Source organism: Silurus meridionalis, chromosome 15 (genome assembly GCF_014805685.1).
Source record: "Silurus meridionalis isolate SWU-2019-XX chromosome 15, ASM1480568v1, whole genome shotgun sequence".
Classification (NCBI taxonomy): domain Eukaryota; kingdom Metazoa; phylum Chordata; class Actinopteri; order Siluriformes; family Siluridae; genus Silurus; species Silurus meridionalis.
This window is the reverse complement of record NC_060898.1, coordinates 19,642,688-19,669,924: the sequence shown is the minus strand read 5'-3', so window position 1 is coordinate 19,669,924 and position 27,237 is coordinate 19,642,688. Positions and strand designations below refer to the sequence as shown.

Sequence of the window (27,237 nt, the reverse complement as noted above, 5' to 3'; positions counted from 1 at the left end):
TTTTGTAGTTTGGGGAAATTAAATGCATTTTTCTTTGAAGAAGTCAAAACCAGTATTTTGCCATGTGAGGTATAATTACAACTAAAAATTATTCAAAATATACAATTGTTATTTTGTAGAGTGCTTTTAACAATGGACAATGTCTCAAAGCAGCTTTACAGAGATAAAGAGGTTATATATTATTACTGTTTACTTCCTATTAGTTTATTCATAATGAGTAAGGAAGTAGTAACGGTGACAAGGAAAAACTCCCTGAGATGGCATGAGGAAGAAACATTAAGAAAAACCAGACTCAAAAAAAAAAAAAAGAACCGATCCGCATCTGGGTGGCACCGAATGTCCATTCTTTATAGTTTTTATTATTGTTGGACTAAGCTGTTCAGTGATGTGTCCTTAAATACAAAACTAATCATGCAAACTTTAGTTTTCATTAATTGGAACAGATTGTAATCTGTTCAGATTTATTTTTCTGGACTGTTTCATACAGAGGTTTGCCAAAAGTTCCTGTAGTTTACCGTAGTTTCATTTGTAAATTACAGAAAAAAATGCGGGGGGTGGGCTAATGATATGCATCCCATGGTGCTTTGCATCTCGCTTGTTCGTAAAAAAGTTTCTTAAGGTCATTTGGCATATATATATATATATATATATATATATATATATATATATATATATATATATATATATATATATATATATATAAAAGAGAACTGGTTTATGCGTTACATTTATTGATTCTACTTTGTTAACTCCTCACCATTACCCAGTAGTGTGTTGTTGCTGTTATGAGGTGGGACGCCCAAGCTCTCCAGATCATCACTCTTGTTTCTCTTCATATCGTATAAATCTTTCGCCTTTTACTAAAGATTTCCGTGGAGAGGAACATTATGAGTATCAACTAATTTTTTTGTGGCTCCACTTTTTACAGTGGAGCTTCTTTCCAGTGTATAAAAACAGAATCAAAGCAGCATTTTTGTTGTTTGTTTTGTGGTGATTTTAAATCTTGATTAATTTATTCTCAACTATATATGATTTAAATTTACCGAATGTCCATTCTTTATAGTTTTTATTATTGTTGGACTGAGCTGTTCAGTGATGTGTCCTTAAATACAAAACTAATCATGCAAACTTTAGTTTTCATCAATTGGAACAGATTGTAATTTGTTCAGATTTATTTTTCTGGACTGTTTCATACAGAGGTTTGCCAAAAGTTACCGTAGTTTACCGTAGTTTCATTTGTAAATTACAGAAAAAAAATGCGGGGGGCGGGCTAATGATATGCATCCCATGGTGCTTTGCGTCTCGCATGTTCGTAAAAAAGTTTCTTAAGGTCATTTGGCATATATATATATATATATATATATATATATATATATATATATATATATATATATATATATATATATATATATATATATATAAAGGAACAAGCTTGTGTTTAATTATTTGGTTCTAGTTGATTATTTGTTCACCATTACCCAGTAGTGGGTTGTTTCTGCTATGAGGTTTGACTCTTGATTCTGTTTGGTTATCACTCTTGTTTCTCTTCATATCGTATAAATCTTTCGCCTTTTACTAAAGATTTCCGTGGAGAGGAACATTATGAGTATCAACTAATTTTTGTGGCTCCACTTTACAGTGGAGCTTCTTACTAGTGTATAAAAACAGAATCAATGCAAAATATTTGTTGTTTGTTTTGTGGTGATTTTAAATCTTGATTAATTTATTCTCAACTATATATGATTTAAATTTACCGAATGTCCATTCTTTATAGTTTTTATTATTGTTGGACTGAGCTGTTCAGTGATGTGTCCTTAAATACAAAACTAATCATGCAAACTTTAGTTTTCATCAATTGGAACAGATTGTAATTTGTTCAGATTTATTTTTCTGGACTGTTTCATACAGAGGTTTGCCAAAAGTTACCGTAGTTTACCGTAGTTTCATTTGTAAATTACAGAAAAAATGCGGGGCGGGCTAATGATATGCATCCCATGGTGCTTATGCCTCGCATGTTCGTAAAAAGTTTCTTAAGGTCATTTTGCATATATATATATATATATATATATATATATATATATATATATATATATATATATATATATATATATAAATATATAAAGGGAACAAGCTTGTGTTTAATTATTTGGTTCTAGTTGATTATTTGTTCACCATTACCCAGTAGTGGGTTGTTTCTGCTATGAGGTTTGACTCTTGATTCTGTTTGGTTATCACTCTTGTTTCTCTTCATATCGTATAAATCTTTCGCCTTTTACTAAAGATTTCCGTGGAGAGGAACATTATGAGTATCAACTAATTTTTTGTGGCTCCACTTTACAGTGGAGCTTCTTACTAGTGTATAAAAACAGAATCAATGCAAAATATTTGTTGTGTTTTGTGATGATGTTTAATATCAATAAACTAGAACTCATCTATTGAATAGATGAATTTTTAGTTCTCTTAGAATTTGTTCTTTTCCCAGTTCATTTTTGTAGTTTTAAGGAGTCACAACCAGTATTTTGCCATGTAAGGTATAGTTAAAACGAAATATTGATGAGAATATTCAATTAAGTTTTTTTGTAGAGTGCTTTTAACAGTGGACAATGTCTCAAAGCAGCTTTACAGAGATAAAGAGGTTATACAATATAATATACAATGTATACAATATAACTGTTTACTTCCTATTAGTTTATTCATAATGAGTAAGGAAGTAATGACCAGTGTCGGTAGTAACACATTACTGTAATGCAGTTACTTTTGACAGTTACTAATACTGTTACGCAGGGGTGTCAAAGTCAATTGCACCGGGGGCCAAAACTCAAAGCACAATTTAAGTCGTGGGCCGAACAGGACAAACATTTATTAAACACACTAAAACTAAATGTTTTATTTTACATAAATATGAATAAAAACCAGACAGAAATATTATTCCAGAATAAATAATCTTAAACTTTATATAACTTAAGATATTTTGCTCTCCATAAAAATATCTCCTGTCAAAATTATACAAGTTAGAAATATGAACATGCTGCAAAAAACCCTGAACAAATCTATACCAATTGTGCTTTTGAGTAAACGTTAAAATAACAACAAATCAAAACAATCAGATTTCTTTGCTCTTATGCGATTTTATAAAAAATAATCTTAAACTTTAATCAACTTTAAATATTTTGCTCTCCATAAAAATATCTCCAGTCAAACACCAGACGTCTCACACCTTCATCATGCAGCTCTTCAGAAACTCTCCCTCTGTAAATGGCTGATGTGACTCTGATTTCTCCTCTGTTTTCACACCAGCTTCACTTTGTGATTTTGCTGTGGTGAAAAACATCTGGTGAAATGTCAGATTCTTCTTTAACTCTTCTACTTTCTGTATCTTCTGCTCTGCATTCAGGTTTTTCAGCTTCTCCTGATGTTTTGTCTCGTATTTCCGTCTTAGATATAATTCCTTAATTACAGCCACATTCGCTCCACAAATAAGACACACGTGTTTACCAGCAGTGTCAGTAAACATCTACTCAGAATCCAATCGGTTTTGAAAGGCTCTGTTTTCAGAATCCACTTTTCTCTTGGTCATTGTGAGGAGCTTCAAAATAACTGTACAATAGGGTTAAATACATCAACAGAAGCTCGACTTGATTGACGCTGGAATGTTCCCAGGTAGTCTAGCATTCGGTAAGGCAGCTGAAGCGCTGCATTATGGGATTTGTAGTTTGTGTTATCAGCGCTTCATATCGCCGGGACATTAATAACAATAATAATAGCTCTTTATAAAATCATCTCACGGGCCAGATGTAATTGTACATAGGGCCTTGAGTTTGACACATGTGCTGTAACGCATTACTTTTAAAAATAAAGTAACTCCGTTACCGTTACCGTATGGTGCGTTACCGTTACTTTTATAAAATGAATGAATTTCAGCTGAAGTGTAGACTACAGTCTAACCTGTTTAAAGCAGAGACGCATTGTAGGATTGATGGATGAACCACTGTATACACGAAGAAGACACACTGTGGGCGTGTCTCCATTTATTCAGGTCTGTGCGGCAGTAATGAGTTTCTGAAAGTGGAAATATGCTCATTATTTCACTTTAGTTGAGCATAAAAACCTTTTAGTCAAATGTAAGCTGTGTCTGGTTCGAAGGTTGTATCTACTGCGATAAACAGCAACTCCAATCTGTCGAAGCTCCTCCAGAAACTCCATGCCTCGACGAAGCTAGAAGCTAGAAGCTAACCCGGTATCAGTGGACACACTCGAAGTCAAATCAAATCAAATTGTGAGTCAATCCCCTCCAGCCAAACAACAGCGACTAGATTTTAACCGGACTGTTAGCCAGGGACAGATCAACAAAGTATTGCACATTTTATATTTGTAAAGTATGCAATGTTATACACACTACTTTGACAAATAAATTGACACCTGGCCTTTCCAGCCTTATGTTGATCTTCCCCAAACTGTCACCAGTTTTTAATGCATGTCATTTATGGTTGTCAATAATAGCGTTTTTTTTGGTGCTGAGTTTCTCCAAATTGATTTTGAATGATTCGGATTGCTTTCATTATTAATTTCAAAATGTTTTGTGTTATGTTGTATATTGTTGATAGTTTTCATACTTCAGCTGTGAAAGGAACATGTTTAAGGGCTCAACACAACAGCAGAAGCCACTTTAGTTTTTGATTGTGAATATATTATTCAGCTTGTTTTGTTATTTATTTCAGAAATCCTTGAGATATATTCAGTGTGTGCTGGTCTGACTTCAATAAAATAGCGTTTAAAAATTACTTTGTGTTTTAGTCAGTTTTATGTTTGTATAGATCATAACGCATAAAAGGGCATTAATGCGAATATTAAAGTGCGTTCTTTAAAAAAGTAACTAAAAAGTTACTTTTAACAGTAACGCATTACTTTTTGGTGAAAGTAATCAACAAAGTAGTTGAGTTACTTTTTGAATGACGTAACGAGTAACTGTAACTAATTACTATTTCTTAGTAATTAGCACAACACTGGTATTGACGGTGGCAAGGAAAAACTCCCTGAAATAGCATGAGGAAGAAACAATGAGAAAAACCAGACTTAAAAAAAAAAAACTGATCTGCATCTGGGTGGCACCGAATATCCTTTTGTTTTATAGTTTTTATAATTATTGGACTGAGCTGTTCAGTGATGTGTCCTTAAATACAAAACAATCATTCAAACTGCTGTTTTCATCCATTGGAAGAGATTGCAATTTGTTCAGGTTTATTTTTCTGGACCGTTTCATACAGAGGTTTGCCAAAAGTTCCTGTAGTTTACCGTATTTTCATTGGTAAATTCAAGACATACATGCTGGGGGCGGGCTAATGATATGCATCCCATGGTGCTTTGCATCTCGCATGTTTGTAAAAAAAGTTTCTTAACGTCATTTGGCATATATATATATATATATATATATATATATATATATATATATATATATATATATATATATATATATATATATATATATATATATATATATAAAGGTAACAAGCTTGTGTTTAATTATTTGGTTCTAGTTGATTATTTGTTCACCCTCACCCAGCAGTGTGTTGGGTTTGGTATGAGGTTTGACTCTTGATTCTGTTTGGTTATCACTCTTGTTTCTCTTCATATCGTATAAATCTTTCGCCTTTTACTAAAGATTTCCGTGGAGAGGAACATTATGAGTATCAACTAATTTTTTGTAGCTCCACTTTTTAGTGGAGCTTCCTTTCTGAGTATAAAAACCGAATATAGTGTGGATTATTTTGCCGTGTTATCAAACATTGGAAAATTTCCGATTGTTTAAATTTAGTTTGATCTAATATTTTGTTCTTTATTCTATTCGTTTTGTACCTTTAGGTATTCTCTAAAATAAAAAGTCACAATCAGAAGTTTGATATGTAAGGTATAATTACAACCAAAAGTTTTCATTTGTTATTTTGTAGAGCGCTTTTAATAGAAGAACCGATTTGCGTTTTTGTATATTGTATACATTTTTCGCCTTTTACTAATGATTTCTGTGGAGAGATTTTTTTTAATGGAAAAGTATATAATGTGTAGTTCTTGATTTGTACTTATATAGTTTTGTTTCGCTCTGGACTCGGAGTGTGCCCTCAACCCTAGAATAAGTTAATTTACTCATACACTCGGAAATAAAGGGCGGAGTGACGTCACATCAGCCTTCAGGATTTCCAGTGACAAGACCAGGAGTGACGTCATGTATGTAAGCAAATTAAAATTAAAATGATGCAGATGTGCTGTTTTATCCAGAACGTGAACAACAATATATTATACATTTGTTTGTTTTATTAGGAAAATTCCATATTCATAAAAATATGGCTCAATGTAGACAAGAAACAAAAAACAAAATAGCACTGAAAACATGTAATGCTCTAAAAACTTTGACATCTATGTAATAATTTTTATTTATTTAACATGAGTATGTTATACCTCTTGTTCTTTTGGCATAAAAAAAAAATTAAATGCATGCCAAAAAAGGTCAAAGCCAACAGGAGACCAATTCAGAATAAAGAGAAAAGCAGTAGGGGGAAAACCTGCAAAAGATTAAGATGTGTATGCAGCTCTATTACTCATCTCGTTATAAGGAAAGTATAGACTAATAGATTTAATGAAATGGGATAGTACCTGTATATCACTTATGCTATGTTGCCTGCTATACTATTACACCTAGGGCAACAATATTTTTTCTGTTCAACTAGCTTACATAACATTATAATTTATAATTAATTCGACCTAACTAGTAGTGTTGGATTGATTATATTATTTATTATTATAATAGCACTTATTGTGCTATTGTAAATGTCCTATTGGGATGAACAAAGTATTGATATATAAAGCTAGATCATTAAATGACTTGTGACTAGGAGGAGTTCTAGGTCTAGATCTAGGTTGCACTGTTAACTGGGGTGAAGAGAGTAGAGAGAAAAGAGTGCAGGCAGGGTGGATTGGGTGGAGAAGAGTGATAGCAGAAGTGATTTGTGATAGAAGTGTATCTGCAAGAGTGAAAGGGAAAGTTTATAGGACTGTTGGTGAGACCTGAGATGTTGAATGGTTTAGAGACAGTGGCATTGGGGAAAAGACAGGAGACTGTGAATCTGGTGAATGTTGTGAAGGAAGACTGGTGGTTTGAAAGAGTCAGATGTAGAGGACAGGGGGTGTCTGGAGACGGATGATACGCTGTGGCGACCCCTATAGGGAGAAGCCCAAAAGAAGAAGAATGTACAATAGCACTTTATTTTAAAACTTTTCATAAAACTAATATTATATCTATATATTTTGTATACAGTATATATTGTTAAAAAGTCACATATCTTTTAAATGGATGAATATTTGCATAATTTAAAATGTATTCGGAAATAATTCAAGTTTTGCATAATAGAATTTTTACAATTTATGAAACATGGGCATAACATTCTTAAGTTTACTTTGGATTGCTTTGTTAATAGAAACATAGCAATCCAAAGCAAACTTCAGAATGTTATGCCCATGTTTCATAAATTATAAAAATTCCAATATTAAATCCATTGTTAATTTACATAGTAATCAAATAGTTTTGTGCGGCTCCATTTCATTGTGGAGAGCTTTTTTATTTATTTTTTGCATTTTCAAACAGAAACTAAAAAACAAAAATCTGTGCTAATAATAACTTAAGCATGATGCAGTCTAGTGGAATACATGTGTATTCACAATATTTAAATATAAATCAATTAGATTAAATGTTTACAATTTTAAAATCATTTTTTATTTATTAATACAACTTGCTACTCTCCTTTATGTACATTCATTTAAGTTCACCTGTATATACAATCATCATGTCCATAGAAACAGTATATTATTTTGCAATGTTTCTACCTCATGAATGCACCTCACTTTGAAGTTCTCAGATTCACACCCCACTGCACTTTTATATCCATTTATAAAAACTGCAACTGATCTTTAAATGCAAATATTTGACACAATGCGCTCTTATTTTTTATTGTTTTATTACGACTGACAACAAAGCTTGCTTTTAGGTATTAATTACAAACTATACTTCCAGGAAGGTTTCTGTAATGCTCTTTAATGAAGTCATTGTCAAATAATTTTGCTCTATAATGCATTTCTTCTCCTGCAATGTACTCTTACAGGAAGTTCATAAGAAAAATCCAATCAATTCTTCAAAGAGTCAATTCTTCAAAGAGTCAATTCTTCAAAGAGTGGCCGCTAGGGCGGGCTAATTATATGCAGCCCATGGTGCATTGCGCGTGTTCGTTTAAAATGAATGAAGTGTGGTGTTGTTTTTTGCAGTTGACATTAGTGTGTGTATATATATATATATATATATATATATATATATATATATATATATATATATATATATATATATAACGTTTCTATTTTACATGCTGAATGAAATTTCTATAGGATTATTTATTCACCCTCACCCAGCAGTGTGTTGGGTTTGGTATGAGGTGGGACTCTAAATTTTGTTTGGTTATCACTCTTGTTTCTCTTCATATCGTATAAATCTTTCGCCTTTTACTAAAGATTTCCGTGGAGAGGAACATTATGAGTATCAACTAATTTTTTGTGGCTCCACTTTTAGTGGAGCTTCTCTTGATTGTTAAACAATAGAACACTTTCACATTTAAACACATGCAAGAATGAAAAAGTGGATGAGGTTTTTTGCTGTGGAGAGTGTAGTGTCTCAATTCAGACGCTCATGGTGTTATTTCTCTCCTTTTTAGATGAACAGTACGAAACTTTCACTGTCCGACATGAGTTTCATGCAGTTTATTTAAATGGTCAAGCAACTTAAATCTCTTAACTTTTCATGACTCTGTGCTCTTCCCCCCCATTCAGCCTCAGCTCGCATCCTTAGAGTAACTATGGTCAATCAACTGTCCATCTCCTCACATGTTGCTTATGTGGCTTTGGAGGATTCGGCCATTCCTTCCACACAGGCTGCCCAGATGATTGTTCAGCTCTTGTCATTTCCTTGCTGACAGGTCTTCCTCTGAACGCTACTATAATGCATTTCTTCCCCTGCAATGTTCTCATCCAGAAAGGTCTTAAAAGTTAGTCAAAGATTGCTTTCGACTTCTAAAATGAATCATAAGAGAAATCCAATCAATTCTTGGGTCACTTCAAAGAGTGGCCGCTGGGGTGCGCTAATTATATGCAGCCCATGGTGCATTGCGCGTGTGCGTTTTAAATGAATAAAGTGTATTTTATTTATGTATTTATTTTTGCTTTTGTTAAGTCATTTGGCATTGGTATATACAAATATATATATTTGGGTTTATTTACGTTATTTTACATGCTGAATGAAATTTACATATGATTATTTATTCACCCTCACCCAGCAGTGTGTTGGGTTTGGTATGAGGTGGGAATCTAGCGACAGTTTGATTATCACTCTTGTTTCTCTTCATATCGTATAAATCTTTCGCCTTTTACTAAAGATTTCCGTGGAGAGGAACATTATGAGTATCAACTAATTTTTTGTGGCTCCACTTTTTAGTGGAGCTTACTTTCTGAGTATAAAAACAGATCACTACTGAATTAATTAAAGATCTTTTATAGCATGTATTTTGTTACTTCAAGAATCATGTAAAATATATGCTTTATGTTTCACACCATGAACTGTAGTAAGATGCATTATATTTCAATTCAGCTTTCTAGAGTTTTAATGCTGAAGATGATTTTTGAGACTGTGTAAGTGTTTAGTAGTAGCAGCAGCTCACCCATTAAACAGTATAAAGCTGTACAGTATACTGTTATGGAGTCCAATAGGAGCTTCATGCAATGGATTTACATGGTCGAGCAACTTAAATCACCGAATGCAATGCAAAGCATCCAGTGGAATAATATAAAACACCTCCACTGGACTCTGGAGCAGGAAAATATGTGCTGTATGTTAGGCAGTCTGATGGGCGAGTAGAGTCTGGGTTCTGTGGACGCCAGGAGAATGTAATTCTACAGTGAAACAGAGAACTTGCTGTCATTTTTCTGCACCTCAGGTCCTATGTTTTAGTGCATGTTGAAGGAAAGTAAGCATGATGTGTCTTTCAATCCAGTTTTCCTCGCCGACCACTGCATCTACGATCCTCAAAGTTGCCTCCTTTCTTTGTCCTTCAAATCATCTTGAAACCCAGGGAGACACCTTGCCTGACCTGAAACTGTCTTCCACAACCTTACCTTAATAGCAGAATTTGGCTGTTCCTCAGCCAGTTTAAAGCTCCTACACAACTGTTTCAGCTGTTAATGACTGTGTTTCAACCTACATATAAAATGACTGATCATTAGCACCTGCTTAGTGTCATTGTTTAACCCTACACCTGATTGTGATCCTACAAAATCTTTGACTTTGTGCAAAAGTAAGAATTGAAATAAAAAAGGGTGATGATACCAAACATTGATTTGAATATCTGTTTATTTACTTTCTATTTTGTTAATCCATTTTGTGAGTAGTTATATTTCTGAAAGAATCTTTCACAATTTGTGTGTGTGTGTGTGTGTGTGTGTGTGTGTGAGAGATAGAGAGAGAGAGAAAGATAGAGAGAGATAGAGAGAGAGATGTCTAAATACTACAAAAATCTATTAAAAGGCAGTAGCATCTTAATTCAGGTTAGTTCATTTGTAAGCACTTTTAACAATGGACAATTGTTTCAAAGCAGTTTTACACAGATAAAGTGGTATAAAAGAATGCATAAGTTTGTCCCCCTGATAATTATAAATTTGTCCCTATATATATATATATATATATATATATATATATATATATATATATATATATATATATGAACCTAAGACAATGACATTTTTATTAGTTTTTTTAATGTAATTTGAATATATAAATATATATTGTATATGCATTGGGGGATTTTAATATGATATATTATAATATTTAAATCCCCCACTAAATAAATATATTTATTTAAATCCCCCACTACTGAGGCTTGTAAGAAGACGTGGCAGTGACGTAAGAGTTTGTACCAGAACCCGGATGTTCAATGCTAATAGCGCAGCTACACACATACAAAACAAAGGGAAAAGTAGCTCAAGTTGCAGGTGTGTCTGGTAAAAAAAAGTATTTAGGTGTGAATTTGTTCTATAATCGTGTGTAAATTCGGGTTTTAAATGCGTGTACCTTTTTAATTCTGACAGAACAGCTGTTAGATATTTACTCCAGCCGGCTGTCAGGTGTCTTAGCCAGTTAGCTTTAATGGAAGATCTGTTATGAAGCTCAACACAAGGATCTTTTTTTCTGATTTGATCATCTGGAAACGTTTTTATAACACACTAGTATATTTTATTGACATAAAAACAAGCTTAAGGATCTAAACCTGACTCGAAAGAGAAGTTAGCTAGGTCTTGTTTATTGTCTAATACCTGTTGTTTAGCATATTGCATTCTGGTCAGCAAACCTTAAAGTTCACAAGTGTACTAGTACTGCATGTTAGAGGTTTTTATCCATGATTATCCAAAAGATAAAACTCCTTTCCATAGATATTTATAATACATGTCCATTCAGGAGGTTCTAATGCCTTTGAATAGTTTTCTTTAGTATTCAGATTATTTATGAACTGTCCTGTTCTCAGGTATTTGATGTTCAGGAGCACTCATGAATACACGCAGGCGACACACTCCAAGGAGCACCCAGGAAGGGGTTTACACTGGGCCTTCTCAGACCCAGACCCAGACCCAGCTGCTCCAGCCACTGGAGACCCCTCTGTCGGTTCCTCTTCCTCTCGTTCCTCCTGTAGATGCCATCAGCATGTCCTGCAGAGACCGTACCACTGAGTTTCAGTCTGTGTGCAAGTCGCTTCAGGGGAGAATGGTGAGTCAGGGGGTACTGATGGATTCACCGTGGTATACTTTGTGCTAGAGAAAAAACACTTTAAAAGGTAAACTCAGTCCTAAAACATGTGAAATATTGGTTGTGTGCGTGGCCCGTGCCAATTTTATGTGTTGTTATTTTCTTTATTTCTGTACGAGGTCAAAATGCCTTTGAAATTACATTAGGGTTTATAAGAAGAAAAGGGATTTCGGTCACCATTTCCACTGGTGTTTAATGCCACTGTAATGAAAAAGTCAATGTGGAAGTAGTGGAAACCCCAGAAGTTCTGCAAAGTTAATGCAAAGTACTTTATCAGCATGATATTTGATGCTCTTTTAGAGTACAATAGATAGATTAGGAGGGATGAGAGCTGAACTGACCACTGACCAAAGTGCAGAAAGAGTGTAAACCAATGATCTAAGTATTAAAGTAAAGTTTCTTGATTTTGGTGTTCAGAGATGACCTTCTAAAAATTAGAGGTGCCAGTAAATCCTGCTAGTTTATTTGAGTTGAGTTTGAGGAATTTGGGTTTCTCCTGAGATTATACCTGCAAAACAGACCTGCCTCTTTTCATTCAAAGGCAATTTATGAGGCATACAATGTATCAGCTAGGGAGATCTAAAATGCTGTCCTGGATTCATTTTCATTCAGCTTGCACAAAAAGCAAGACTTGTAAACATTGCAACCTGTTTCTGTAATCCACTAGAATGGAGCACAGGGCATTAAACCAGTTCACACTGCTGTCAGAGAGAGGAGTGACTTCACACTCATTGCAAAGTGAGTAATAAAGCTTTCCTTTCTTTAACCGCTACACTACATCAGAAATTTTCCTCTTTATTGACTTTAATTGCTGATTATTTTTTGTCTCATTGGACATCTGATTTGTAATAATATATTTTTCTAATGGCTTTTGTAGGAGAATTGGCAGGGACCTTAGCAACACCTTTGCAAAACTGGAGAAGCTAACGATATGTAAGTGTCTGCGCAACCGTTCACTCGTCCAAGTCTTAATCTGTGTCTTATGGTAAAGTTTGTGACGTTCTGTCCATTCGATTACAGTGGCCAAGCGGAAATCCCTGTTTGACGATAAAGCAGTGGAAATTGACGAGTTGACGTACATCGTGAAACAGGTAGACATTTTTATGGTCTTGACTTCACAGTTAATCATCATAGTTCTTTTCTTTGTTTTATTTAGTTTTTAGTTTAATTGATGTGTTTTTATATATATGTTTTTTGTTCAGGATATTAACAGCTTGAATAAACAAATAGGCCAACTCCAGGAGCTTGTCCGATCCAGAAAGGGGCAAAACAGCAGACATCTTCAAACACATTCCAATACCATTGTTGTATCACTGCAGGTATGGACATCTTCCAAAAATGACTTAAATTATTTAGGCCTGCAACTAACGAGTATTTTGATAATTGTTTAATCGTACGATTGTATTATTTTTTACATTTTTCCCCTTTTGATTAATTAGGTTAAAAACATGTATTTTTTAATTAGATGTTTTGCTTATTAAAAGTATAAATATCCTGAATTAGGGTTTTATATGTATGAAAGTGTTTGTCACCGTGGTACTTTCATGCCACACAAACGCCCCTTTGCATAACTTGCAAGTACAGTTTTCTTTGCTATGTTTAATATAAATTGTTCTCATGGCATGAGTTTAATATGAAACGTTCTCATGCCTTGGATAACTTGGGACCCACACTTGTTCCTGCTGCCTGTTGACCCTGTTCTCTTGTAATGTCGTCACTTTAACCCGTAACTTGAGCGGCCGAACTAATCAATATCGGCGTTCGTTTACACTGAATATCATTATCGATTATATCGGTTAGTTGTTGCAGCACTAAAAAATAAATCTGTATATTTTCTTTTATAATCTTTTATTCTTGTCTTTTCCAGTCAAAATTGGCATCAATGTCGAGTGACTTCAAGTCAGTTCTGGAAGTAAGAACAGAGGTAAATCTTGATACAAATGAATGCACATTGGTTTCAAAGACTATTTCATTAATAATGAATTTTATTTCGCAGAACCTGAAGCAACAAAAAAGCAGACAAGAGCAGTTCTCTCAATCACCAGCCTCCGCTTCCTTCCATAACTCCAACTTCAGTAAGCTCCAGTTTTATAATTGACATTTCTATAGCTAATAAACAGATCGGTGTGTATTAATATTCATTATCTATGGTCCAGGAAATGTGTGGATTCCTGGTTTGCCTACATGTATGAAATGTGCTGAGCACGGGTGTTTTGCCATTATCGTCCATTAACTTTAGTACGTTTTGGGTTTTGAGAATTCTGTCAGATACAAAAAAAATATACTTTGTTTGTTATAAATGATGCTTTCATGGCAATCGGTCAGTTTGTCAGACCCTGCAAATTTGTATGTGGGGGCATAAGTGCATGGGCAGTCCGGTATTTAGTCGTTGTCACAGCACCACCAACTGGACACAGAATAGAATTTCAACTATCTACCTAGATATTTCACCAAGTATGTTATAAAGGGGCCTAGCTGCATACTGAGAAGATGCTTCTTGTGTCTTTTTAATTTGCTTGTCTTTTATTGTGCTCTTGGTGCTTGGATCTGCAAGTCGCTGCTTGCAACTGTATTTATTGTTGATTTTACAACAGGCAATTCAGTATTGATGCAGGACAATTCAAAGAAAGCAGATGTCTCCATAGACATGGATCTCAGTTCCAGCCAGCAGATGCTTCTCCTCGATGAAAAGGTAGTTCATAGTGTCTAGTTGATTTATTATACACTTGTCACTAGTGGAGAGTTTTAATGCATGTTTGTGTCATCAGGAGTCTTATATTCAGGACGAGCCAACACTATGCAAAACATTGAGACTACTATCGTAGAGTTGGGATCCATTTTCCAGCAGTTGGCCCACATGGTGAAAGAGCAGGAAGAGACCGTGCACAGGTAAGAGGAAAGACAGGGTTCAGGAGTGTAAGAGAAACCTAGTGACGTGTGTGTGCGCGCTAAATACTGAATACACAAAGACGCTTGTTTTGTTTTGATTATATGCATTTTAACCCTGCATCGTATCTCTCCACCCCCCCCCCCGTAACAGGATCGACGCTAACGTAGAAGACACTCAGCTCAATGTGGACTTTGCTCATACGGAAATTCTAAAGTACTTTCAGTCCGTCTCCAACAATCGCTGGTTGCTCATCAAAATCTTCCTCATCCTCATCGTGTTCTTTTTTATCTTTGTCGTCTTCTTGGCTTGATTCCATTGGACAACCGGACAATTCAGAGCAGTCTCCAAAAAAAGAAAGGATTGCATGAGGGAGTTAAAATGTAAAATAAACAGGGATCCCTCAGCTTTGGTGCGATTAGAGACTTTAACGTGTTTATAAATAATGTGACTTTACCGAATCTGCACCTTTGGATCATGAGCAGTGTTATTTGATACTACTAAAGTAACTTCTGATAGCAAGTTATTTTATTGTGGCCAAAAAAAAAAAATTGTTTAAGTAGGCAATTTTATACACACACAAAAAACCCCCAACACATCCTCCCTCTATTTATCGATGTAGATTAGAAGACAGGGTAGCTACACCACTGCGGCTGTAAATGGCTTCTTTCATTATTGATCATTAGGCTTTGGAATCATAATCACAATGTGTAACTGGTTTTATGCACTCTGATTGAGTTGCCAGGTTTATGTTGAGACAGCGGTCTAGATTCGAGCAAAACTCTTATATGGGGCGCAGTGCCAGCTGGGTCTCATTTAAAACTAGCATATTCAGGAGTTCAGAATCCTGCCAATACCATTTTAATTTATGGTCAGGAGTCAAGAGCTCAGTGCTCTGTCTGTCCCCTTGTCAATCACAGTGACATTAGCCAGCCGTGGGCTTTTGTGAGATTGTGTTTGCGGATGCGGAGGATACCTTCACATGCCTCAGCGGATGCATGTGCTAATTTTATCCTTCGAGAATGGTAGCTGTTGTCTGATAACGAGAGAGTTGCCTAGTGGGTGACAAAAAAAGTCTGTAAGTACAATTGGCTTTAATAAGAAGAAAGTTTTACTAGCAATTGCAATTATTGAAAAAAGACCCACATTTGCTATAAGAGGTACTTCAGGAATTTTCATTTCCAAGACGACCATTATGCATCAGCAGAACATAATTCATATCATAAAGTGCAATTTTAGGGATTTAAAATTCAAGGATACAAATGAAGACAATAACATTCCACTTCCTGTCATGTACAGCTGTATTTTTTATCAGGGAATAAAAGTTCAGCAGGTAAATATGTTTGATCGTCTCTGGCTTGTTAATGGGAAAACATTCGCTCCGTCTACAGCCTTGTTCTTCTTTAACAGTGGCAGTTTGTCACTTTTTTCAAAAATGCAAACAATTTCTTATTTCATACTCACAGCCTGTGATTTAGCAGAAATTTCTGTTATAAAATTAGGTCAGATTATCTGTTTTACATACTCTCGAGAAGCCTCTTAAATTATTGATGTGAAAATAAACAAAATGCTGGTGATTGTGTTTTATGCGACTGTCAATGTGGATTCAATCTCACACATATATCCAGGTCTATAACACTATATAGGACTCATATACAGTAAGAGTTTTATCACCCAATCTACCAACAAACTTGATGAGTCACTTGAGAACAATAGGTTCACTTTGGAAGGAAGGGATCTTTAAGCAGAGTTCCTGAAGCTCTAGCAGCTCTTCAGCCATGATCTGGTAGGGGGCTTCTGCTGTGTTGTTGCCAGCCAGCTGTAGTCCACACAGGAGCTGTCTACGAATCTTGGCTGCCCTCTCCTGACGTAAGCATTCAGTGTGCTTCAGCAGAGAGTCCAGCTCCTGCACAAGTGTTTGGGTCACCATCTCAGAAGGGGAGCATTGACTAGGATGCTGGGGCTCCAGAGTGACTATGGCAGACCAGGGGAAACACCTAAATATAGGACAGGAGGATATAATGTCCAACAATGGTCCAGTGCAGTGAAACATTCAATACAGAGTAAATCTTAAGATAAAAATCATTAGGGATTGTTAAGGATTTTAAGATATTTATGATGGAGAAACATCTTTAGTCCATTTAGGGCTCTTGATTCAACTTTTTGGGTGTTTTATTTACAAGTCATCACATATACCTTGTCAAGTTTACACAGCTCTCTTATTGCTACAACACTGAAATATTGTCAGAAATCTCTGAATACCATGAAAAGACCAAACCTTACCTTAAAACCCAGCACGTTGTGCAGTAGATGCTAGTATCCGATCTTGTCATCAAATGAGCCAAACATGTTTACGACATCCTGGCACCAATCTGTCCTGCATGGGCCGTGAGTGGTTTAAAGCACCTTTCCTGTCTACACAATCTAATGGGCTGAGGATAAATGTTAATCTGCTAATACTACACTGTTCTTTTCCTCTGCATTTTAATGCTTCAGCACTTTGAACAGTTAAAAACAAATCAAAATCAAACTGGGGCTATGTTGATCACAAAGTCTGCTAAATGATTTTCACAGTGTCTCCATATCCATGCATGTATATTTCTAATATACTTTCAGTATCTAGTTGGGATTGTATAATATGAAATTGGATTAGTGTCTGTCTGGATGTATACAGTAGCTCGCAGGAGCATTCACTTCTTTTGAACTTTTTCTTTTGTAGTGTTACAGCCTTTCATTGAAATATATTTAAATGGGATTATAAATCTCAAAGCTACACACTATAGGCCATATAGTTAAAGTAGGAGGAAATCAATTATAAATTATTAATAAAAATGTAAAGGTTGTAAATATTCACCATTGTTTCTGTAAAACCAATTGTAATTAAATGCTATGGGAACTGTTTCTGACAATCCCAAGGGTTTGTTATAGAACACACCTCAACAAAAAAGTCTCATAAAGATGAACAAGCTTTAAAAAAAAACGTTTTTGCAAAAAAAATCCCAAACTTTTATCATCCTGCAAAACACCTATTAAAGTGTAATATAAAAAAATAAGCCAAATACTAGACAATCTAAATACAGTTAGTCTCCAAATTATGATGGTTTGACTTACAATTTTTTTGATGTCACGATGACGATAGCGATATGAAGAAATTGTACAAATATTAAAATTTTTACACGTCATTTAAATTTTTGTATAATACATTAGGATGCCGCCAGGATTTACGCATCTCGTTGAGATCTTGTGAGATGCCTTACTCTCGCCAGCAGTCGACGGAGTTCAGAGTAAATGATTAACAAATACTACCCCATACTGATCATTATTCTTTAAGACTCCTGTGTAGGCTAGCCCATGTCTCGATTTGGCCTTGATATTAAGTTAACATGAGGTCAGAGTATCGCTTCTCCTTTGTAAGTCGGGGACTAATCCAAAATGTGGTCATATCTGCAAGAAACTCGAGACTGGGGGAGAGGTTGTGCATTCTACCAAAGCTGTTCAAAAACAGAAATCTCTTTGCGGTAGAATGGTCCAGTCAAAGCCCAGAAATCAGATGAAAAAAAAAGTAGCAAGATTTATAAATTTCTTTTTATCAACAGTCTTGAACAGCAGTTTGATCCATTTTGGGAAAGAAAATAATAAAAAATATCCATTTCGCTGATAAGGAGAGCTCTGATTTTAGCCGAAGATGTTCTACCAAATGATTAAATACATGCAACCAACAACTGAATGAAAAATATTTTGCATCTTCACATGTTAAATCGAATAAATCAAATGGTTACAAATATATGTTCATTTAAACTTTAGGTTTTAATGCTAAAAATATGGTGCAATCAAAGGGGGGATACTTACACAACATTCTGTATGTAACCATGTAATGGAAACAGAAAAACTTTTCTATTGTACACCGTTAGAAACAAGAGCGTAATAACATAATGGTTTGATTTTGTGCAATCTGCACTTGAAAACATCAGGGTAGGCAGAAGACTATAAAGCTTTTCTGTCATGTGAAGAAAACTAGATTTAGATGTAAACTTAAGTGCTGGTCATAATCCTTCTTACTTCTCACTATTCTTCCTTCTTCAACCGCCTCCCCTCTTCGTTCTTATGTTAAAAGCTTGCCAGAGTTAGATTAGATTATTAGATTAATGTGTAATGTAAGAGTTCTTTGTGTATTGATCAAGTGCAGGAGAGTGCTGTTTCTTTGGAGGTGTCTGCCGGCCCACTTCCCATCAGGATTGAGGGGGAAAAAAAAGCTTACACACGGCCTCTTCTGTCTGTCACTCATTATGCTTTTCACTGTGCATAGATGTCGGTTCAAACTTTAAACACTTGCAATTAAATATGTGATAAATAGTGATGTCCTTCGAGAGTATTTATTCCTACGTGCTATGAGCTAATGGTGTTTTGTAATATTTTACAGAACATTTCAGTAACCTGTTCAAGTGGATGGAAATTGGGTTAGAATTGTACATTTCTGAGATGTCTGAAAGTGCACTGCATAGTCCTGGGCAAAATGGGCTAAAATTGCACACGTCTGCATACAGATCAATTTGCAGCCTCCGAAGTCCATGCATCATCAGAAAAATAGCACAAAGGGGGCTTAATTGAAGACGCTTGTAAAGTGGGAGATAAACACAGGCATTAGTGTTTAATCAATTCGAAAATTCTGTCTTGGAACCCAAGGCGCTCCTCACATCATATCTCCAGCCCATCAGGTCATCGAAATCATTATCCGTGTTTTCTTGCTTTTTTTGTATGTGTTTTTGACTCGAAGCGAATGCAATTAAAATTCGAAACAAGCCGAAGACAAACTAAAGAGAAAGAAAACGTCCGCCAACACCATCGGTAAAGGGAATGAGTAAGTTTTTTTGTTATTCTGTAGCTTTTTAAAAAGGGAAAGAGCTAAAGCAGTCATACTTTATTGCTTTAGGAACAATTTATTCATTGTATACAAGTGTATTTTTTGACAGATGACATCAAAGATATAGAGACAGTCATGGTTCATTCACTGGAAAGAAAATGGCATCGTAGAAAATGAAATTGTTTTGATATTGTCAATTTGATTGAGTGTTTCCTATTTCAAGATCACCAAGAAACCAAATATTATTAAACCTATTTGTTGTTGTTTGTTTTGTTTTTTTTATTATTAATTTCAAACCTTACATTTTCACATTGAGAGATAATTTCTCTTCTTTCTAGAAATGAACGCTTGAATTAAAATTAATGTGGAAAGACCATTTCAAGCCTGAAATAAATGTAAAAGTACTAGAAATAGTAGCCCTAATAGGTTTGTTGTAATCATATAAGTAGAAATACTACATTAAAAATATATTTGCTTGCTAAGATGCCATTTTTGCCATTTTTGCAACTTCCTGTGTAGAATGTGTGATAGAGTTTGTCACTTTGGGATTCGGAATACCTTTATGCCTAGTCTATAAAAAAAAAAAAAAAAAGCCACCATTAATTTTCTAGTTAAAGCATTTTAAAAAATGCAAATAATAACCTGACTGCATATTATAAACCTCACCCTTTAAATGTTGTTAAGGTTAAAAAGAAAGAGAACAAAGACTCAAGGACTTTCAGGTAGGACACTTCATCTTGATACAGGTCGAAAGAAAAGAGTCAGTGATCTCTGTGAAAGGATTTATCCAGGAAGGATACCTTCCACGTTTTAATTTATTCTTCAGTCTTTGGATGGTAAGTGGCAAGTCGTGGAAAGTACTTTCACCTACATTATTGACATCGTCCATGTTGGGACAGGACGTAGGACGTAATCAATCTGTGGTCAGGAAAATGTGCAATCTGAGAAATAAAGCGAAGTGGTGAGAGGGGAGATGGTATGGTAAATCATCATATTTGGTCTCATTGGCCATGCCTGAGGCTGGAAAAGTCAGGGATCACTAACTCATCATAGCTATTTGCTGTGGTCTTAATTCAAATCCAGCATATCATTGAGTCTCTTCTTGAAGGCCAATTTATTTGTAAAAATAAAAGACATTTTATAATACTAACCAGTCAAACACAGGAAGGTGCGTTTTTGGTGCTACGGCTTGAGGAATCCCGAAAGAAGAACATAAAAGAGCAGGTAAGACTTCATATTCTGATCTTAGTCATGGAAAGCTTTAGCCATGATCACTCCAACATCTGAAAGCTCCTCAGTTTTTCTATGTTTCATTCTCTTTTAAGCGGTTTGGCATCGGACAAGCCATTTCTAAAAGTTTTTATGCAAAACTGGAGCGCTGCTTGCTTTATGAAGATGATGCAAAGATAGGACTTACATACTGTGACATAATGTGACATTTTTAGAACACCAACATATCATTTCTTGGCATTTCTTGATTTGAAATGTAAAATATTTTCATGACTGATTGCTGATTTTTTTTGTGATGAAGTTAAAAAGTAAGACAATGAATGCATTAAACTCTGACAAGATTTCTTTCATTTTTACATTGCATATTTACTTTTGTAATTGGACTATCTATGTTTTATTACCACAGAACATTAACACATTATACATTAGGTTTACTGGCTGCACAATTTTGTGTTTTGTGTATCTGTCTAACACTGTCTTGTCTTTTATCTGCACTGTTTGCACTCGGTTGCACATGATGCACTTTATGTGGCGAGTACAACTTACTTCTTTAGCTCTGTGTTCTGTATGGTGCTATATGTTGTGTGATGTAGTTCTATGTTGTTTTATGTACTGTAGCACCAGGGTTCAGAAAAAACGTCTTATTTCACTGTGTATTGCGTCAGCTATATATGGTTGAAGTGACAATAAAAGATAATTGAGCTTGACCTCTTGACCATTAGTATTACCACAGAACAAATGCATGCGACTTGTTTTTACATTTTTAATGTATCTGGAAATAATTAAAATCCAGGTACACTGCAGGAAATATATTTTATATATATATTTTTTTTGATATCTTGAACAAAAGGAAGTCATCTAATAGCCCTCATTATGGGATTATTATTTAACAAATACAAGATAATGTAGACATTTAGATGATTTTGATAATATATAGATTTTGTTGTTAATTATTTATTCTAAAAAATCATACTTGTTTGTAGAATGATCTACAAACAACTTTCGAAAATTGCTACATTATTTGCCGAAAGGATTTAACAATTCCAAACGTAAAGCTTCACCTATTGTTTCCTATACAGTATTTATATATAATATAATCTATTTATAAAATTTTATATTCATCATCTTTTTACATGCTGTGATTTTTGCATTGTAATTATCATGTAAATCAAGCTAGACATTTCAATTACCTCGGCATATTTGTGTATTAATACATTTTTTCAATATAACTTTTTTTTTTTAAGATACAACAAGCATCATGTCGTTTTCTTACAACATTCCCAACTTTCCCAGGAAGAATTCCTGTTAAGTCGCTGGCCAAAAACCTTAAGTAGATCTAATAATAGACATTCTGAGTGATCCTACATGCTGACATGAATCCAAAAGGGATATAATGACAGTTGTTCAAGGGGCAGATGGAATTTTCTTGCATCTTCAGTATGCACTTGTGCCCGTGTCGATTTCAGCATTCGGCCTGCAACATCCGTATAAATACTTTACCTGATATTTGGGAAGACCATGAGGTCATCTTGCAGAGGTTGTCTGGGTTATGTGCAAGGAAATTTTTCTGTTGCTCCTTTGATGGTGTCTGGGACGTTTGGTGCTGTTGGTTCAGGTACAGCCAGGTTCGGATGTGTACAGGCCAGCTACTCAACATCATTTGTCTTGAAGGGGAGGAGAATCTATAACCACATTAAATAGTAACATATCTCCCTCAATGACTACTGGATTTACTTCAGTGAACAACACCTGGATGCCATGCTTTCATCCCTATTGTTTGATTGACCACCAGTAACGATCCATGCAGTCTATAGAGTAAAGGCTCATGAAAAGAGTAGCCAGCTAACTTTTTCTAATAGCGTATCATATTCCCGTTCCTAATTCAAAACTACTTTTGTAATACTTCCACTCTTTCTCGCCGAGTAAATCATCACTTTCTGCCACTGATCAATTCTTTTTTAAATATTTTTTACACTTAGCCAGTGAATGTGACCCCTGAATCAGTTCACCAGACAACTGTGATTTACCACTGCTTCCCCTGTGAGTAATAAGACTCCTGTTTAACAGCTGTTGAATCACATTCAGAGCCTGGGAGAGAGGAGAGCTGGAGACTCTCACACAAATTACATTGAAAGAGCAAAGTGGGCATAAAAGTTCACAACAAACTGAATCAAGCTGCAAATGGAAGTTGTGCCGCACACTTCAGGAGCTGTCAGGATGCAAGCGGATACTGTATGTATGATCACTGATTTCAGTTTTGAACACGTATGACTCACCAATTTGGAACGCACTTTACAACTTTCTGACATCGTAGGTACACTCCCCAACACTGTATATGATTGATGGATGATATTTTTATGAGCAGTGTCAGGAGCTATTTCCCCAACCCCCGTTTTCACAGGCAGCAACAATATGTTTGGGGTATTTAATAAACCATGGAAGCACCTCAATAAAATAACCAGACACTGAGCGTATTTCATTTTTTACTGAATATGGCACAGAGCCCAGTGTAAGGAGCACAGACGTACATCAGTTAATTACAAATCCCAGTTGGTTAAATAGAGTGCCACAGTACAGCTAATTTATTCAGGCTATGACTGTTGTTCATAACCAGCACAAAAGGAACAGAGATGACAAAAGAGATATAAAAAAAATACAAGTTTGAACTATGTACCCAGAAAAGCATGTGACCATTCAACAGCTGGTTAAAATTGACTGGAGCAACTGTTGGTGTTTACTTTAATCTATGGAAACGCAAGATGCTGTGGTTACAGCCATCCCCTTTTAGAGGTATTACTGTAGGTTATCCCTTCATCATCTCCAACTGGTCTACTCTTTATTACAGGAGGATTTGCATCCCCAGTGGTCGTTAGGATTGTCCCAGGGCAGCTGTCCTCACTTCAAGATGAGCTATTTCAACAGCAGAGAGAGATTTCTGTTCTACTAGGTAAAGAAGATCACGAGAGTTAGGAAATGGATGATGCAGGCATTTTTGTAGACGTGCTGGTTGTAGTGTGGTGGTACATCATCATGAATAATAGAGCATTACTGATGTACTCATCTGTTCTGATGTGTAATTGATGGCTGCAGACATGTATTGATTGTTTTACTAAATTCAATACATTTACTTTAATTTTATAAAAGAACTTATTTAATCTCAACATCAACAACAGCAACATTTTTTAGACATTCTTGCTTCCAGACATGCTAATGAGAATCTTTCATTTACAAATTGCCAGATGTACAACAGATTCCTTATGGCATGGTGTCACGAAAATGCATTTATGAGTGCACTACAGTACAATGTATAACTAAATGCAAAAATTCAATATATTGTATTCCATTTATTTAAAGAGTAAGTAAGTGTTGAATAATCTTTAAAATCATAAAATGTATTGATATACTGTATATTAAAAGAAATTGTACCATTGGGAGGCCTTTGGGAGTCCATAGTGAATTATGATAGTTTGATGGTTTAAGAGAAAAAAACATGTTGGTGATTTTTTCTGTGCTTCAGACTCCTATGACATAGCTTATGCATGAATTGCAAGGTTGTAGAGCAGAACTACACAGCCACACTCAACCACACACTCTCTGCTGAGCCACTAAAAATTCTTCTAAGAAAACTTCCTCCGGATGTGTTAAATCGCTTTCGTATACGAAGATCGCTTGGCATTTTAGCTTTTAAAGTTAAACAAATTCACATTCACTGCCCACTATCATAGAAAGACCTGTACACCTGCTCATTCATGAAATGATCCAGGTAGCCTAAATCCATGCAGATACAAGAATGGGTGGATCTGAGTGGCTTTGATCATGGTGTGAGTGTTGGTGCCAGACACTGTTATTTCAGTAACTGCTGAGCTCCTGTGATTTCCAAGTATGGATTTTAAATAGAGTGCAGAAAAAACACCCATTGAATGAGGAAGGCCACTGTAACTGAAAACTCTTTACAGCTGTGACGAGCGGAGAAGCATCTCTAAATGTTGGAGCTTCATATTCAACCTCAAACAAAACACCCTCACCTGGAGCATCATCAGCCAAGAACAGGATTTTGATGGAATAGTGCATCCAGTAGCTTCCATGTCATTTGTTTTCCTGAACGATATGCATGAACTTTAGATAAATACCAATTTCCTATAGTGACCAGTAAAATTATTACATTTCTGAAAAACTCAGAAACTTGAAATAAATTGTTTTAAGAGACTATTTTATTTGCTAAAGACAAATAAATTGCAGCTTTTTCATTTTATTTCTTTATGAAATATAAGTTACACTACACCATGCTTTACCTCCTGGTGCATCTGGAGGTATTTCTCAACTGGTGCATATAAAGATTTTCTTAAAGATCAAGATTATGACAATTTAAAGGTGCACAGTAATGATATTTTGAGGCTGAACGTGTTGTTCCAAAAACAGCAACTATTGCTGATACAAAAACTACATGAAGATGTCACCTATTTGATTTATGGCTACTTTAGCATGTTGCTAAGTATTATGTTATTAAAACATACTTTGGGCTTCAAATCTGTCTGTCAATCCAAGAACAACAACAGTTCTAAGGTCTGCAGGGAAGTTGTAGTGTTTCGCATGGCCATGTCCACGTACCAGATGGCTTTTAAATCAGATATCTAATGCTGGTGCGCTCAGATCAGTATGTAGCTGATTGCAATATGACTCCGGGTTTTTGGATTTACACCTGCCATGACCCTCGAATGACTGACACAAAGCTTCCACAGGTATGCAGAGTAGAATGTAACACTGCTTAAATACACGCAAACCGTAAACCAATATAGTGAATGCTATGAAAACATTATGTACTAAGACAAACAGTGATAGAATATGTACAGAGAGTCTATGAGGTGGGGTAAAGGTGCAGGTTGACACATTTTTGGTTACAGAATGATCTTTATTTCTTATTTCCTTAAATTAGGACAACTGAAGTAATGTGAAGGTTTATTTAAGATTTATTATTATTAACAACTACAAACTTCTTCTTCTTCTTCACGGCTGCTCCACACTACTCTGTCCTCTACATCTGCCTCTCTTAAACCAACTACCTGCATGTCTTCCTTCACCACATCCATAAACCTCCTCCTTCTTTTTTTCCTCCATCCTGGTGGCTTCATCCTCAGCATTCTCCTACCGATATACCCCATGTCCCTCCTTTGCACATGTCCAAACCATCTCAATCTTGCCTCCCTCACCTTGTCTCTATAACTTCCTACATGCACTGTCCCTCTAATAAACTCATATCTAATTTTGTGCATCCTCATCACTCCCAATGAAAATCTCAGCATCTACAACTCCCGCCAGCTCCAATACCCTTCTATTACAAATCATTCCTGCCACTCTGCTCCACTCACTCCACCCTGCCTGCACTATTTTCCTCACTTCTATAACACACTCTTCATTACTTTGTACTGATGATTCCAGGTACTTAAACTCCTCCACCTTCTCTACCTCTTCTCCACTGCCCTCCCTTTTATTCACACACATGTACTCTGTCTTACTCCTACTGACTTTTATTCCCCTTCTCTCCAGCGCGTACCTCCACCTTTTCAGGCTCTTCTTAACCTGCTCCCTACTCTCACCACAAATCACAATATTATCCACAAAATCATAGTCAATGGAGACTCCTGTCTGTCCTACATATATATATATATATATATATATATATATATATATATATATATATATATATATATATATATATATATATGTATGTATGTATATAAGTATTTGTTATTTCTGTATATGTATAAGGATACACACACACACACACACACACACACACATATATATATATATATGTACAATGTGTGTGTGTGTGTGTGTGTGTGTGTGTGTGTGTAGTACATATACAGAAATAACAAATTCTTATTTAGCAGTTGAGGGAGATTCTGAGTCATGAGTTAATTGTGTGTGATTTGACAGACTGCAGGTTTAACAGATTGTAAAAGGGATGGCTATTCCCCCTTTCATTCTCTGTAAATATTTCATAGAATGTCTCCCAATCTCATGCTGACTATGTCCACTGGAGGAACGGAGAAATGTGAAATGGCAAAAGAAAGCAAGACATATACTGTAGCGTGAACTAAGCAGCTCAGTCAGGCTCTGAATATCTGCATCGACCCCTCCCTTTATTTCTCTCTCTTGCTCTCTCTCTCTCTCTCTCTCTCTCTCTCTCTCTCTCTCTCGCTTTCTCTCTCACAGTAGTACCTATTCATTTCGTCCCGGTCTCATTCCCTGCTCAACCCGCCCTCTTTTACCAAAACACACTCAGTGCATCACTCTCTTAAAACTTGCAAACCAATTTGATTGAGTATCTTTTTATTTCTTGGGCACTCAGCAAAGTCTCTCTCAGATACACACACC

General features: G+C 35.5%; 1 protein-coding gene and 6 non-coding genes across 7 annotated transcripts; all 7 read left to right on the top strand.

Moving 5' to 3' along the window:
* The first annotated feature begins 816 nt into the window (after positions 1 to 816).
* LOC124398510 lies at positions 817 to 933 on the top strand. Its single transcript, XR_006928069.1, has one exon. It is a non-coding gene; the product is annotated as a U5 spliceosomal RNA (small nuclear RNA).
* Positions 934 to 1,531: 598 nt separating this feature from the next.
* On the top strand, positions 1,532 to 1,645 carry LOC124398530. Its single transcript, XR_006928088.1, has one exon. It is a non-coding gene; the product is annotated as a U5 spliceosomal RNA (small nuclear RNA).
* Positions 1,646 to 2,231: 586 nt separating this feature from the next.
* LOC124398505 lies at positions 2,232 to 2,346 on the top strand. The gene has a single exon (XR_006928064.1). It is a non-coding gene; the product is annotated as a U5 spliceosomal RNA (small nuclear RNA).
* A 3,263-nt stretch (positions 2,347 to 5,609) lies between these two features.
* LOC124398504 lies at positions 5,610 to 5,724 on the top strand. Its single transcript, XR_006928063.1, has one exon. It is a non-coding gene; the product is annotated as a U5 spliceosomal RNA (small nuclear RNA).
* A 2,773-nt stretch (positions 5,725 to 8,497) lies between these two features.
* Positions 8,498 to 8,612, top strand: LOC124398508. Its single transcript, XR_006928067.1, has one exon. It is a non-coding gene; the product is annotated as a U5 spliceosomal RNA (small nuclear RNA).
* An 802-nt stretch (positions 8,613 to 9,414) lies between these two features.
* LOC124398529 lies at positions 9,415 to 9,529 on the top strand. Its single transcript, XR_006928087.1, has one exon. It is a non-coding gene; the product is annotated as a U5 spliceosomal RNA (small nuclear RNA).
* Positions 9,530 to 11,226: 1,697 nt separating this feature from the next.
* On the top strand, positions 11,227 to 16,355 carry stx5al (syntaxin 5A, like). The gene is given in 12 exon segments (XM_046868620.1): positions 11,227 to 11,373; positions 11,604 to 11,842; positions 12,549 to 12,619; positions 12,759 to 12,814; positions 12,902 to 12,972; positions 13,084 to 13,200; positions 13,749 to 13,805; positions 13,878 to 13,956; positions 14,476 to 14,573; positions 14,650 to 14,662; positions 14,665 to 14,770; positions 14,922 to 16,355. Coding segments are annotated over 11 exon segments (1,044 nt in total). The 5' UTR covers positions 11,227 to 11,373; positions 11,604 to 11,626; the 3' UTR covers positions 15,082 to 16,355.
* The last annotated feature ends 10,882 nt before the right edge of the window (positions 16,356 to 27,237 follow it).